The following is a 14,140-nucleotide window of genomic DNA, read 5'->3' on the forward strand; positions in this document are numbered from 1 at the left end:
ACTACTTAGCTGTCCCAATAACTCTTCACTATTAAAGTTCAGCCTTTGTAACCTTGGATTCAAAGTTTTATACAGCCTCACTCAACCTGACATTTACTTTTTTTGTGATCTTAGGCAAGTCAAATAACCTTGGGTTTCAGTTCGCTCATCTGTAAAAAGAAAAGCTTGAGTTAGATGTGCTCTAATGTCCTTTCCATATCCAGCTTGGACTCTGTATTTTTACGCATATATGCCTTATATCCCCAACTCCCCAAAAGGACCCTACTGTTCAACTACCACTTCCTATGCATTATCTGTTCTTTTTCACTTCTATATTTCTGCTGATAGTTTTCCCAACTGTATCTTCCTACTGCCCCTAGGATATCTTCCCCCTTTCTTTTGTCTTCAAGATCTAGTTTTATACCTATCTCTTACATAACATTTTCCTCAAACACTACCACTGGAAATGATCTCTTCTATCCTCCAGAGTAGTAGAATATTTTATTGTCTGTACCATGCACCTGACACTTACTTGCCATCTTATATTATCTTTATGCACTTGTGCCTCTTCTTCCCAATTAAATTATATGCTCTATGTAGACACAGAATTTGTATTATTCTTGGTACTGTCTAGTGTTTCTGTTTACCACTTAAAATCTCATGACCTTTGTTTTCTTTTAAAGTCTATATTTTTATTATTTAATTAAGTATTTCTACATGAATTATATTATAATTTGACATTTTTTTCCCCAGTTAATCTCTGTTCAAATCCTGAGGATAAGCTTCAAATTTATCGAGACAATTTTGAAAAGGCATACTTGGATTCTACAGAAAGATTTTATAGAACACAGGCTCCTTCTTATTTACAACAAAATGGTGTACAGAACTATATGAAATATGTAAGTCAGAACTTACCACACAAGATAATTATTAACTATGCTATTACTCTTCTTAAAATGATTATCATTTTGCTTTTGGACAGGCAGATGCTAAATTAAAAGAAGAAGAAAAAAGAGCACTGCGGTATTTAGAAACGAGGCGAGAATGTAATTCTGTAGAAGCAGTAAGTATTTTTGGCAAATCAAAATTCTTGGTTTTCTGTAATACGGTTAGAAGCTTCAATTTATCACTTATTTTGTGTTGTGTGAAATCTTTTAGTGACATGTATGTCCCCCAAATCAGCCACTTCATTCTCTTCATACATCACCAAATTTAGATTGTGGTAGCTGTTAGCTGTCATCATCCAGGATATTGTCCTTCTTTCCTCAGTAAATTTAATGCCTGCCTTCACAATTAATTCTCTCCATCTCAACTCTTGCTATCATACTAAGTACTTCAGCATACACATTTATTTGATGTTACTTCCATTAACCTAACTTCTCACTTGCTTAATCTACTCAATTCCCATAACCTATTCCTCCATTCCACCTCAGTTACAAATAGGAGTGGTCATAACAATGACCTTGCCCTTTCCCTCAAGTTTCCCTCCACTTCTGTGTTCATGAATTCCAAAATTAATTTATCTCATCAAACTCTTTTATCATTCCATCTTTTCTTCTGCCTTACAACCCTTGACCCTGTTCTTTACCCTCCAAGCCCTTCAATCCTAGTTCTTTCCCCAGCTATTACTTGTTTTGCTATGTTCTCTTCCATTTCCTGCCTTTATCCCTAGTAAATCATATCAACTGTAAACCATCATCTACAATATGATCCCTTTCCCCCTTTGCTCTAGCACCAATTATGCCATACCAATTCTAGTTTTAGACTTTTCACCTCTCATCTCTTTCATTCCTATTTGGCTTGCTACTGAATGAAGCTCTAGAGAAATCAAGAAACTGACTGTGTTGACTGGACACTCACTATAGTCTTTTTTTTTACCTCTTTAATAAATTCTCTCGCCTACTTACCACAGCAATTATTACAAAAATTTTCATCCATCTTCAAGCTTTCTATAGCATGCTCTTCTCCATATCTTCTCTTTTCATTCTTCACTGAAAAAATTGAAGGCATTTGACAAGAATTTTATCTTTTTTTCCTCCTAATCTCATATTACTCAGACATCTTCACCCACATTATCCTCCTTCACACTGTCTCACACAAGGAAGTAGCCCTTCTCACGAAAGCAATCTCCTGTCCACGCACCCATAAATTCATGCCTTCCTATCTTCTCTAGCAAATTATCCCCTTTCTTATTCTCTCACTCTTACTCTTAATTTTCATTTCTTTATCTTCTGGCTGTTTCTCTTCTGCCTACTAATATGCTATATCTCCCCTTTCCTTAAAAATCTTTCACCTGATAACAGCTGATTTCTCTCTTCCCATTTATGGTCAAATTCCTTGAGTAAGGAGTCTATACTTAGTGTAATTGCCATCTTCTCACTTGCTCATAAATGCTCTACAATTCAGATTCTGACCTTATCATTCAGTTGCAACTCCTACCTTCTCCAAAATTACCAATGACTTCTTCATTGTCCCATTTTTCTTAGTCTTCATCCTTTTTGATCTCTAAACTTTCCAACGCTATGTCACCCTCTTCTGGATACTCTCTCCTCTTTGGTATTTCATGACACAGCCTTTTTCCTGACTGTCTTGATACCTTTATGATTACTACTTCTTAGCCTCCTTTGCAACCAGGGCATGCCCACTAACTATGGATATCTGCCTAGCTTCTGTCCTGGGCCCCTTCCATTTTCCTTCTATACTATTTCACTTGATGATCTCATCAATTCTGATGGATTTGATTATCATCTATATTGATTCCCAAATCTGTATATCTAGTACTGATTTCTGCTGAGTTACAGTCAAATGTCTCCAACTTTTTTTTTTCCTCCTTTTTAAATCCTTACCTTCTGTCTTAGAACCTACAGTAAGAATATATAAAAATAAAACAGAAGAGTGGTATGGGCCAGGTAGTTGGGGTTAAGTGACTTGCCCAACATTACACAGCTAGAAAGTGTCTGGTGCTTCAATATCTATCCAGGACCTCCTGTCTGTAGACCTGGTTCTTTATCAACTGAGGCCTCCAATTCTCTCTCATACATCTTGAATAGGAAGTCCTGTAGGTATCTCAGACTCAAAATATAATCCATTTTATATTCCCAAAATCTTCTCTTCTTCCCAATTTTTGTATTACTGTCAAGAATATTACTATCCTCTCAATCACCAAGGCTCATGATTTCAGTGTCACTCTTAATTCCATACTCTGACCCCAAATTATTCAGTCTGTTGTCAAATCTTACAGTTCCTGCTTTCTTAACATCTTTAATATGTCCCCTTCTCACTTCTGACACTTCTATCTCACTAGTGTGGGCTCTTGTTAGCTCACATCTGAAGTATTGCAATAGCCTCCTTGTTGTGTTCCCTGTCTGAAGTCTCACTCCATTACAATCTAATCTAGTCTCAGCTTTAAAATGATTTTCCTAAAGTGTAGGTTTGACTATGTTAACACCCTCCCCCCCACCCCATCCTACCCCACCTCCCTCAACCCCCCTCTCACATATACTGGTAAATTCTAGTGGCTCCATATTAACCTCTAGGATCAAATATAAAATATTTTATTTGACATTTAAAAATTTTCACAACCTAGACTCTTTCTACCTTTCTTGGTTTCTTAATTACACTTTATTTCCCTACAATATGAGATCCGATTGTAAATTCCTCAAAATTACTTGCTATTCCTTGCACATGCAACTTCACTTCTCAATTCCCTGCTTCTGATGTTCCCCATTTATAGAATGGTCTTCCTTCTCATTACTGCCTCTAATTCCCTTCAAGACTAAATTCAAAACTTACCTTCTATAGGAAACTTTTCTTGTTAGTGCCTTGTCTTTGAGACTGTCTTCCATTTATACTGTATATATCTTATTGATAGTTTATATGTTATCTTTCCTGTGAAGTCCTTGATGGCAGGGATCATTTTCTTTTCTTGTGTCTGCAGTGCTTAGCACTATGCCTGGAACTATGCTTATTGACTAAAGAAATTATTTTCATTTATTTCACACTTAATTTCAGGTCTTAGGAGAATTTCTGAAGCTATCACAGAAAAGATAAAATTATATTTTAAAAAATAAAAAAAAAATCTTTGAATTAAATAGTTCAGAAATGAAATGTAATTTTTAAAAAACTTTTTAGGCTAGTTAAGAAGACAATACATGTTTGGAATGAAATCTAACCTTTATTAAAATTGAATTCTGTTTTATGATTTAAGTCATTTTTAAAGTATTCAAATAAATTTACTATAGAAATTCTGCAATTTTTTGTGTATTTTCAATTTAATTTGAATTTAGAATAACTTCCAAATGGTCAGATTAAAGGAGGGAAATTTTGTATTTGCTTTCTAGCCTGGTTCCTATAGTTCACATCCTTGTTTTTTTAAAAGATCATTGATCAATGTGGGAAGTTAAGTGTTAGGGTATGAAGACTTCATTGCTGTGTCTCCATAGATGACTCTCCAAGTAAAGTGGAGAATCAGGTCAGCTAACTTAAGCCAAAAAACCCACTTTTAAACAAAAGACTTTGGTATACAATCTCATTTTAATAAACCTGAACTGTTAGCATTGTTTATACGTAATACTAGTTAGCTTTTCCATAACTGCCCAACTATTTAACATTCTGATTTGTATTTAAAATAACCAGTATGTCTGGTAATCAAATGAAATTTCTTCTTGTTTAGGATATTTTTACACTTCATTATCCTAAAAGAAATTTTTGGTAAGAAATAATGATAAATCAATAATGGCTAAACTACTTACAATCTAAATTGTTTTGTGTTTATCCCTTTCATATTATGGTAACTCCCATTTAAGAAAATAGTGATTATTCATTTTTGAGTGTTTTCTTTCAGCTCTGGGGAACCAACTTAAGACTTTGTAGAATTTTGAGAGAACTGCCATAGTCTCCTTGAACAGAGAAGATAGTTTTCCGTATTTCAGACCTTTCAACCTTTGGAGTTTATAGATCTAGCCTCAATTTTATATTTAAGATGTTAACACATGAGTAATTTTTCTAGCCTTAACAGGTCAAGTTAAGCTATGCATATAGGTAGAATTTTCTCTTATGTCTTCTTTCCAAAGTTGTTTTTCTTTATGATGTTGTTATCATATAAATTGTTTTCCTCATTGTCCTGGCTTCTGTTCTCAATGCATGAGTCCATATTTGTCTCCTCCGTTTTCTCTGAAACAGTCTTTCGTCATTTTAATAGTCTTCCTTCCCAAGTCTTAATTGTCTTTTTTTATTCTTTGCTCATATGATATGATTCTTTTCTCTGTTCTAGTTAGTTCCTTTTTCTCCCTGTTCCTTTTGGACATCAATACCTTTTTACTAAAAAAAGAAAAGTTCATATTTGGTTAAAGATTAATAGAATGGGGGAATCTGGGTAGTTCAGTGGATTGAGATCCAAACCTAGAGATAGGAGGTCCTAGGTTCAAATCTGGCCTCAGACACTTCCTAACTGTGTGACCCTGGGTAAGTTATTTAACCCCCATTGGCTTGCCCTTACCACTCTTCTGCCTTGGAACCAATACGTAGTATTGATTCTAAGGAGGAAGGTAAGAGTTGGGAAAAAAAAGATTAATAGGAGAAAATTTTGTACTATTTTAGAGCTTTCCAGGTTTTAGCCATAGTTGTTTATATAGGAAGTCTAATTTTTCCCCCTGTTAAAGGTTAATGACATTGTATGTATATCATATCCACAAAAAGTTTATAAGCTATAGTCCTACCCATTTTAATTCAACAAGTATTTGTAAAGTACCAATTTCATGGGTATTGGTTTTTAATTGTATCTGACTCTTTGCTTCTTTGTGGACCATAGCACACTAGACCCTTCTGACCTCCACTGTATTCCAAAGTCTGTCCAAGCTCATGTTCATTGTTTCCAGGACAGCTATTCTTCTGTCTCTCATCTTCTGCTGTCCCCTTCTTTTGTTTTCCATCTTTACCAGCTTCAAAATTTTTTGCAATGAGTCCTATCTTCTCATTATGTGGCCAAAGTACTTAAACTTCAGTATTTGTCTTTCCAATAAATAGTCAGCATTAACTTTTTCCAGTATTGATTGTTTTGATTTCCTTACTGTCCAAAGAATTCTCAAAAGTCTTCTCCAGCTTCCATTGTTTGTAAATGAAAAATATCCAAAAGGACTGCTATTTTGGAGGTCTTCAAGCAGAGCCTAGATGCCTACTTGTTATGGTAAAATGGGAAATTTTTTTAAACAATGGATTGGACTCTTTGACCACTGAGGTCCCTTATGGCTATTAAGTTTTATAATTCTCTGACATAGTACTTGATTTCAAGGAGCTTAAAATTTTCAGGATATAAGACAAGTTCAGAGATAAGTGTATAAGAAAGGTCAAATAGAGAGAATAAGTAAGAAAAAAACAAGGAAAGTGTATATCACCTTTGGCTGGAAAGATCAGGATTGACTTCAATGAGAAAATAGCATTTAAGCTCTGCTTTAATGGATTTCTGCAGAAATTGGAGGGAATTAATTCCAGATAAGAGAGATTAATTGCCCAAATGTACACGCAGAGATAGATGAGAATGAGTGGTAAAATCATGTAACAGCTGTAATCCATTTTGGCTGGACTATACTGTGCATAAAGGAGAGTAGTATGAAATATAGTTGCATAGTTAGGGCAATATCAAAGAAGTCAAATAAAAAAAAACTTTAATAAAAAGTTAAACAGTAGGAAGATTACTCAGATTTCTAGACAGGATTTTCCTTTGAGTAGAATTATGACTGTAGGTCTCATAGCATACGGAGAAAGCTATACTTTCTTTAGGAACATAGATTGAATTCCAGAGACTTGTCCAACTCAAAACCAATTTCATCTGATGTTTCTTTATCTGTACTTTGAAATCATTGTTGGCCATTACCTTTTTTTTTTTTTAACCCTTACCTTCTGTCTTGGAATCAATATTGTGTATTGGCTCCAAGGCAGAAGAGTGGTAAGGGTAGGCAGTGGGGGTCAAGTGACTTGTGTTATGATTAAAAATGATGAGGGCCGAGATCAAAAGGGAGAATAGTATTTTAATAAAAACCATGCTGATAGAGATAAACTGACCACGTGCCTGTAAGAAAAACCTATTCCAACCTCACCTCAGCCATTTACCTTCCTCTCTCCTCGAGCTCAGGTAACTAAAGAGGAAGTTCCAAGTCATTATCCCCTACTTAAAACAGTCCCTCACCTTTAATACGTCATCCAAAACAGGAAACCCATGAAACCCATTGGACCACGGGAAATGTAGTTTTAAGGACCCCCACAGGTCCACAGAAGTTTGTCAAACACTATATTGAGGTTCAATCCTTCCAAATAGAACCCCAGGTGATTTTAACTAACACACTTGCCCAGAGTCACACAGCTGAGAAGTGTCTGAGGCCAGATTTGAACCTAGGACCTCCTGTCTCTAGGGCTGACTCTCAATCCACTGAGCTACCCAGCTGCCCCCTGGCCATTACCTTTTAATCTTTTATTCATCTAGCTTTTTGTGTGTATACTGACCTACTAATTCTACTTTATTTGTTCTGTTTTTATTCATACAAGTCTTTCCCTGTTTCTTTAAATTCCTCATGTTGCATGGTGTTGTTTTGTTTTGTTTTTTAAATTTAAATTAGACCTGTGATTTCTTTGGTGTAATGATCTCTGGCACCAATGCAAAATGGCACCTTTTGGGCAATTTATATTAGAGAATTTTCTGGATGCATTCTTTAAGGGATGCTGATACACTTACCAGAGAAAATGATAAAACAATCTTTAATAAATATGATGAAGAAGAAGAAGATGAAGATGGAAGAAAGTGAAGATAGGATTACTTCAGTGAAGAAATCTGTTATACTTTAACCAAAATTATGTAGAAATCAAGCCATAGTAAAAAATACTGGAAGCATCTACACCAGAATCAATGATCAAGATTTCCTCAAAAAGCAGGACCAAGACTCCTAAAGGCATACTTTTCTAGAGGATATTAAAGCTGAAATGCAGGCAACATTTGAAAAGGGTAGTTCCCTCCAAAAGTAGAAAGTAGTTTCATCACATCAACTCTGTAAAAAATTGCTTCTGGATTTTTCATCAGGAGTCTATTCAAGATCTCAGACTGTGGAGAAAATGTTTTCAAGAAAATAAGTTTGAATAGTTTCTAAAAATTTTCAGACTTATTTCTGTAATAGTTATTATCTGTCTATCCTTTTTTATAATGCAGTGAGAACTTTCCCTGCCATATCTGATAAATGTGGTTCAGATTACATTGCCAAGAATGTGGTGTCCAAAATGACTGTTCAGTTTTATAAGGTGGAAACCTTGCTTCATTGAAATATATACAGGATGTTATGGTATAGCATTATAGTAATGGTGATCAGATTAATGGAAATAGTCAAGAGACAAAGTATATATGTGATATAAATTTAGTATTTTAGTTAAGCAAAAAAAGAAAAATAGGTACTGTTCAGGTTGAGGAACTAAAAGGTTGTCGAACTTGAACACCTAAGTCTTCCTAAGTCTGATACCATCGCTGTCTCTGATACCATGCTTCCTCCATTTTGTTGTTTCTTCTGATGCCATAATAGTCCAATGCAATATACTACAATAATTTGCCATAATCAACCATTTACTAAATGATGGGCACTCTTTCTAGTTTTTTACCATCACAAAAAGTGCTAAAAAAAAAGAGTATTTTAATATATGAATCATAAAATAGTAAAGTAAGATAGACCCATAGAAATTCTATACTGAGAAACTTGACCTTAGCCAGCATGAACTTCTTCAAGTTAGTTTCTTTGTATCTTTGCCAGTCCTCTTCTCTGCCTTGTCTGAAAAGAAGATAATCACTTTTCCTCCCCTGGTTTCTTTTCCTTTGCCTATAAACATACTTGGGATTCTCTGTCTTACAGTAGTTTCCTAGACCCTGTTACAGGATTGCATTACTATTTTAAGTTTCTCCTTCCTTCAATCTCCAAATTACTTGAAAGGTGACTTAGGGTACTATCGCACCCTTCACCACAAATTAATGGCTTCAGTCTTCATTTGCTTTTATCAAAGCTTTTGCCCTCTTCAATCAAATTAATTTCTTGAAGTTTCTCAGTAACAATCTAATCACCCTTCCCAATGATCTTTTCTGAGACTTTTTTTTCCCCATTTTTCTGAAGTAGTTTACACTGATCACCCTTTCTTTACTAATCTTCCCTGCTTGTTGAGCTTCCATGACACTAGATTCCTTTGGTTTTTGTACCACTCACAGTTTTACAACTACATAATGCATTAAACTTGGAGTCAAGAAAAACTAAGTTCAGATTCTGCCAGATAGTTTCTATCTATATGATCTTGAGCAAGCCACTTAACCTCTTATTTGCCTTATTTTCCTCATTTGTAAAATAAGAATAGTAGTGCCTATTCCCGAAGCTTGTTGTGAGGCTTAAATAAAATAATATTTTTAAAACACTTTGCCCTTGTTCATATTTTTCTCTTTCCACCATTTTCTTTATTTCATCTGATTTTATGTTTTCAGGACCTCTGTACAAATCATTTCCAAGTAGAAATTTCTATTCCCAGCCATTTTCTCAATTAAATTCTAGTTGTAGATTTTCTAACTTAACGGCAGAATATTTTTGCCTATATTTCTTTGACACTTCATACTCAGTGCATACAAAACTGACTTTATCCTTGAAGGAGCTTTGATCAACACAATGACCAATATAATTCCAGAGTATCAGTAATAAAGAATGTTATAGATCTCCTGAAAGAACGGTGATGGACTCAATGTGAAGAATAAGACATGGATTTTTGGATATTGCCAATATGGAATTTTTTTTTCTTGAATGTGCTTATTTGTAGCAAAGGTTTTTCTTTTATTCATTTGGAGTTGAAGGAAAAAAGGTTTGTTAATTGGGAAAAAACCCTGAATTTTTCTTCCACAAAATTAAGTCCAACTTTAGATGCCTCTATTTTAGTTAATAGCACTATAATTTCCTCTATTATCTCAGAATTGGTCTTTCTTATCCTAATTTCCACCTCTATTTAGTAGGCAGTCTCTCCATTTTAGTTTCACAATGTTTCTCTCATCTCTTTGCTCCTTTCTAGCACTACTGCCACCAGTTTAAGAGTCTTAGATGACTAGAAATAGCCTAAGCTTCTTAAAGATGAAATAAGAAACTTAACTTGAATTTCTAAGGTGAACTTCCTGACTCAACCAATTTGCATCATGAAGAATCTCATGAATCCATTCCATTAAGTAGTAACTAAGTAGCTGCTATATGTAAGGTACTGTGTTAGGCACTGGAGATAACAAAGATAAAATGAAAAAAGTTCCTGCCTTCACTGACAGTATACATCACATAATTTATACATCACACGATAGATATATTATGCTCACATAGTACATCAAACAATAATTTAAAAAGAGGAAGAATACGTAAGAAAACTGGAATCAGGAAGGCTTTTCTTAACAAGTGACACATAGCTGTAACTTGAATGAAAGTGGATTCAAGGATGTAGGGTTTGGAAGAGGCAGCCTGTGCAAAGGGCATGGAGAGCACAAATAAAATGTCTTACATGTGAGGCAGAAAATTAGATTGGCAAAAGTGTCGAGTATGTGAAAAGAACAATATATGCAGTAAACTTAGAAAATTCTATTATTAGGTTTTATTTTGTAAGATGATCAGTGAAAAAGGAAAAGAACCTGTGTGTTCTAAAATATTCATATCAGGTCTCTTTGTGATGCTAAAGAATTAGATATTGAAGCAATGCTCATGAACTAGGGAATGGGTAAACAAGTTGTGGCATATGAATGTTACTGTTTCAGAAGATGATGAGCAAGTTAATTTTTTAAAAAACCATGGGAAAACCTACATGAAATTATGAAGAATGAAATTAGTAGAACCCAGAAAACATCTACAGCAACAGAAATATTGTTTAAAGAACAACATGAATGCTCACCTCCAAAGAAAGAACTGATAAATTGAAATAAGACATAGTTATATATATACAAATATCTCATTGTCAAATTATGCCTTCTCTGATGGGGGAGGGGAGAGGAGAGAATAAAGGAATTAACTGGGTATATTAATGTAACAAACAAATACATTTTTTTTAAAGGTAGGCTGGGGTCAGTTACGTGGATTAGTGATTAGAGAGCCAGCCCTGGAGACAAGAGGTCCCAGATTGAAATCTGGCCTTAGACACTTCCTAGCTGTGTAACCCTGAGCAAATCACTTAAGCCCAGTTGCCTAGCCCTTACTGCTCTTCTGCCTCAGGACTGATACTCGATATTGATTCTAAGTCAAGAGGTAAGGGTTAAAATTTAAAAAAAGATGCCTATCACAAAAGTTAGTAAACTTTGAATACCCTTTGACCTTACTAATCTACTGCTAGGCTTATCCCCAAAGAGATCAAAAAGGAAAAAGATTTAGATATTCAAAAATATGAATAGCCACTCTTTTTGTAGTGGCAAAGAATCAGAAGCTAAAGGAATATCCATTTAATGGCAAAGAATCAGAAACTAAAGGATATTCCATCAATTGATAAAGGGTTGAATAAATGATAGCATATTAATAAAATGGAATACTATTATACTATAAAAAATAAAATGAAGGGTAGTTTTGGGGAAATATGGGAGGATTTGTAGAAACTAATAAAGAGTAAAATTAATAGAACCAGGAAAACTGTATACAATAACAAAAACTTTATAAGAATAAACAAATTTGAAAGACTTTAGAACTGATATTGATACATATCACCTGTCTGCTGACAGAGAAGATGATTTACTCAGGGTTCGGTTTGAGGCATAATACTTTTGGGACATGACCTATATGGGAATTTATTTTGCTTGACTTTCCTGTTATAAAAGTTTTGTTTTAAATTGAAGGGGAAGAGAAAATTGATATTTGCTAACTTTTTAAAAATATAATTAAAAAATATTTCAATACCACAATTCAGACTTTGGGTATTATGAGGTAAATATAGTCCCTATGCTCAAGTAACTTGGGTTTCAGTTGGAAAGAATATTCATGAGATAATAAATAATCACAAAGAGCAATAATTGCCAAGTATCAAATGAGTGATACAGGATATTAATGCTATATATTAAGTCAGAAGAATAAAAAAGAGATTTCCAGCTGGAGGAACTTAAGTATACTTAGGAGACAGTTGATCTGATTCAAGGTTTTTGTATTTGTTTTTATTAATAGATTTTATTTCCAGGTTATCTCAGGTTCTCTCTCCCCTCCTCACATCATCAAAGCCATCATCCAATAAACATATGTGTTATTCTTCAAATCTTAAATCTGTAGCTGTATATAATGTTCTCTTGGTTCTATTCATTTCATTCTTCATTATTTCAAGTAGTTCTAAGTTTTAAAAAATTAATCTGCTCATTGTTCCTTATAGCATGATCATATACTACAAGTTGTTTAACCATTCCTCAGTTGATGGACATCCTCTCAATTTTGAGTTCTTTGCCACCACAAAGAGAGCTGCTATTAATATTTTGGAACAGATTGGTTCTTTTCCTTTTTCCCTGATCTCCTTGAGAAATAGAACTAGGAACCACTTTTTCACAACCTCTACAACATTTGTCATTTTGTTCTTTTGTCACCAATCTGATGGGTGTGAGATAATACCTCAGATTTGTTTTGGTTTGCATTTCCCTAATAAGTTATGATTTAGAACTTTTCTCATGTACCTGTACATGGCTTTGATTTCTTCATTCAAAAACTATAGGGGCAGCTAGGTAGCTCAGTGGAGTGAGAGTCAGGCCTAGAGACAGGAGGTCCTAGGTTCAAACCCAGCCTCAGCCNTGGAGTGAGAGTCAGGCCTAGAGACAGGAGGTCCTAGGTTCAAACCCGGCCTCAGCCACTTCCCAGCTGTGTGACCCTGGGCAAGTCACTTGACCCCCATTGCCCACCCTTACCACTCTTCCACCTATGAGACAATACACCGAAATTAAGGGTTTAAAAAAAAACTATCTTCTGCCCATTTATTAATTAGGGGATGCTTCTAATTCCTATAAATTTGACAAAGTTCTTTATATATTTTATTTAAGTAATAGACTTCTATCCAAGAGACTCCTATAAAATTTTTCCCACAATTTTCTGCTTTCCTTCTCTTGGCAACATTTGTTTTTATTTGTACAAAACATTTTCAATGTAATACGCTTAAAATTATACATTTTACATCTCACAGTACTCTCCAAATCTTGTTGACTCTTAGATTCTTCTGTCCATAAAGGTAATATGTTCCCTATTCTTCTAATTTGCCTCTTTTTATGTCTAGATGATGTATCCATTTTGATCTTATCTGAATGGTATAAGAGTAGGATAAACCTAGTTTATGCCAAACTACTATACAGTTCTCCTATTAATTTTTACCAAATAGTGATTTCTTATCCCAATAGCCTGGATCCATACTTTTGTCAAATACAAGGTTACTGTAATCTTTTACTACTATTTGTTGTATATCTGTTTTATTCTGCTGATCTGCGTTTTTGTTTCTCAGCCAATATCAAATAGTTCTGAGAATTACTGCTTTATGATACAATTTAAAACAGAGCATTAATGAACCTCCTTCCTTTACCTTTTTCATTAATTTTTTGATATTTTTTGATCTTTTATCCTTCCAAATGAATTTTTTTTTCTAGCTTAAAATAATTTTTTGATAATTTGTATAGCATTGAACAAAATAGACTAGTTTAGATTGGGTTGTCATTTTAATTACATTGGCTCTCACCATCCAAAAACAATATTTCTCCAGTTATTTAGGAAAGATTTTATTTGTATAAAAAGTGTTTTATAATTATGTTCATGTCGTTCCTGGGTTTGTCTTAACAGGTTTATTCCCAGGTACTTTACTATCTATGGTTATGTTAAATGGAGTATCTCTTTCTATCTCTTCTTGCAGAACTTTTTTAGTCGTATTAAAATGTTAATGATTCATGCAAATTTATTTTTATATTCTACTTTACTAAAATTGTTGATAGTTTCAACTAAATTCTTACTTGAATATCTAGGATTTTCCACATATACTATTGTATTATCTTCAAAAATAGTTTTATTGCCTCTTTGCCCATTTGGATTCTTTCAATTTTTTTCTTCCCTTATTGATATTGCTAATATTTCTAATACTATATTAAATAATATTAGTGATAATGAACATCCATGTTTCACTCCTGATCTTATTG

General features: G+C 34.0%; 1 protein-coding gene across 1 annotated transcript in view; it reads left to right on the forward strand.

Annotated features, from left to right (window-relative positions):
- The window catches only part of CUL5 (cullin 5), a 104,645-nt gene that overhangs the window by 58,968 nt on the left and 31,537 nt on the right, over positions 1–14,140 (forward strand). The window contains exons 7-8 of the mRNA XM_044669015.1: positions 733–878; positions 962–1,042. Coding sequence (XP_044524950.1) covers positions 733–878; positions 962–1,042 — 227 coding nt within the window. The remainder of the gene's footprint in view (positions 1–732; positions 879–961; positions 1,043–14,140) is intronic.

The sequence above is a fragment of the Gracilinanus agilis genome, chromosome 3, assembly GCF_016433145.1.
Source record: "Gracilinanus agilis isolate LMUSP501 chromosome 3, AgileGrace, whole genome shotgun sequence".
Classification (NCBI taxonomy): Eukaryota; Metazoa; Chordata; class Mammalia; order Didelphimorphia; family Didelphidae; genus Gracilinanus; species Gracilinanus agilis.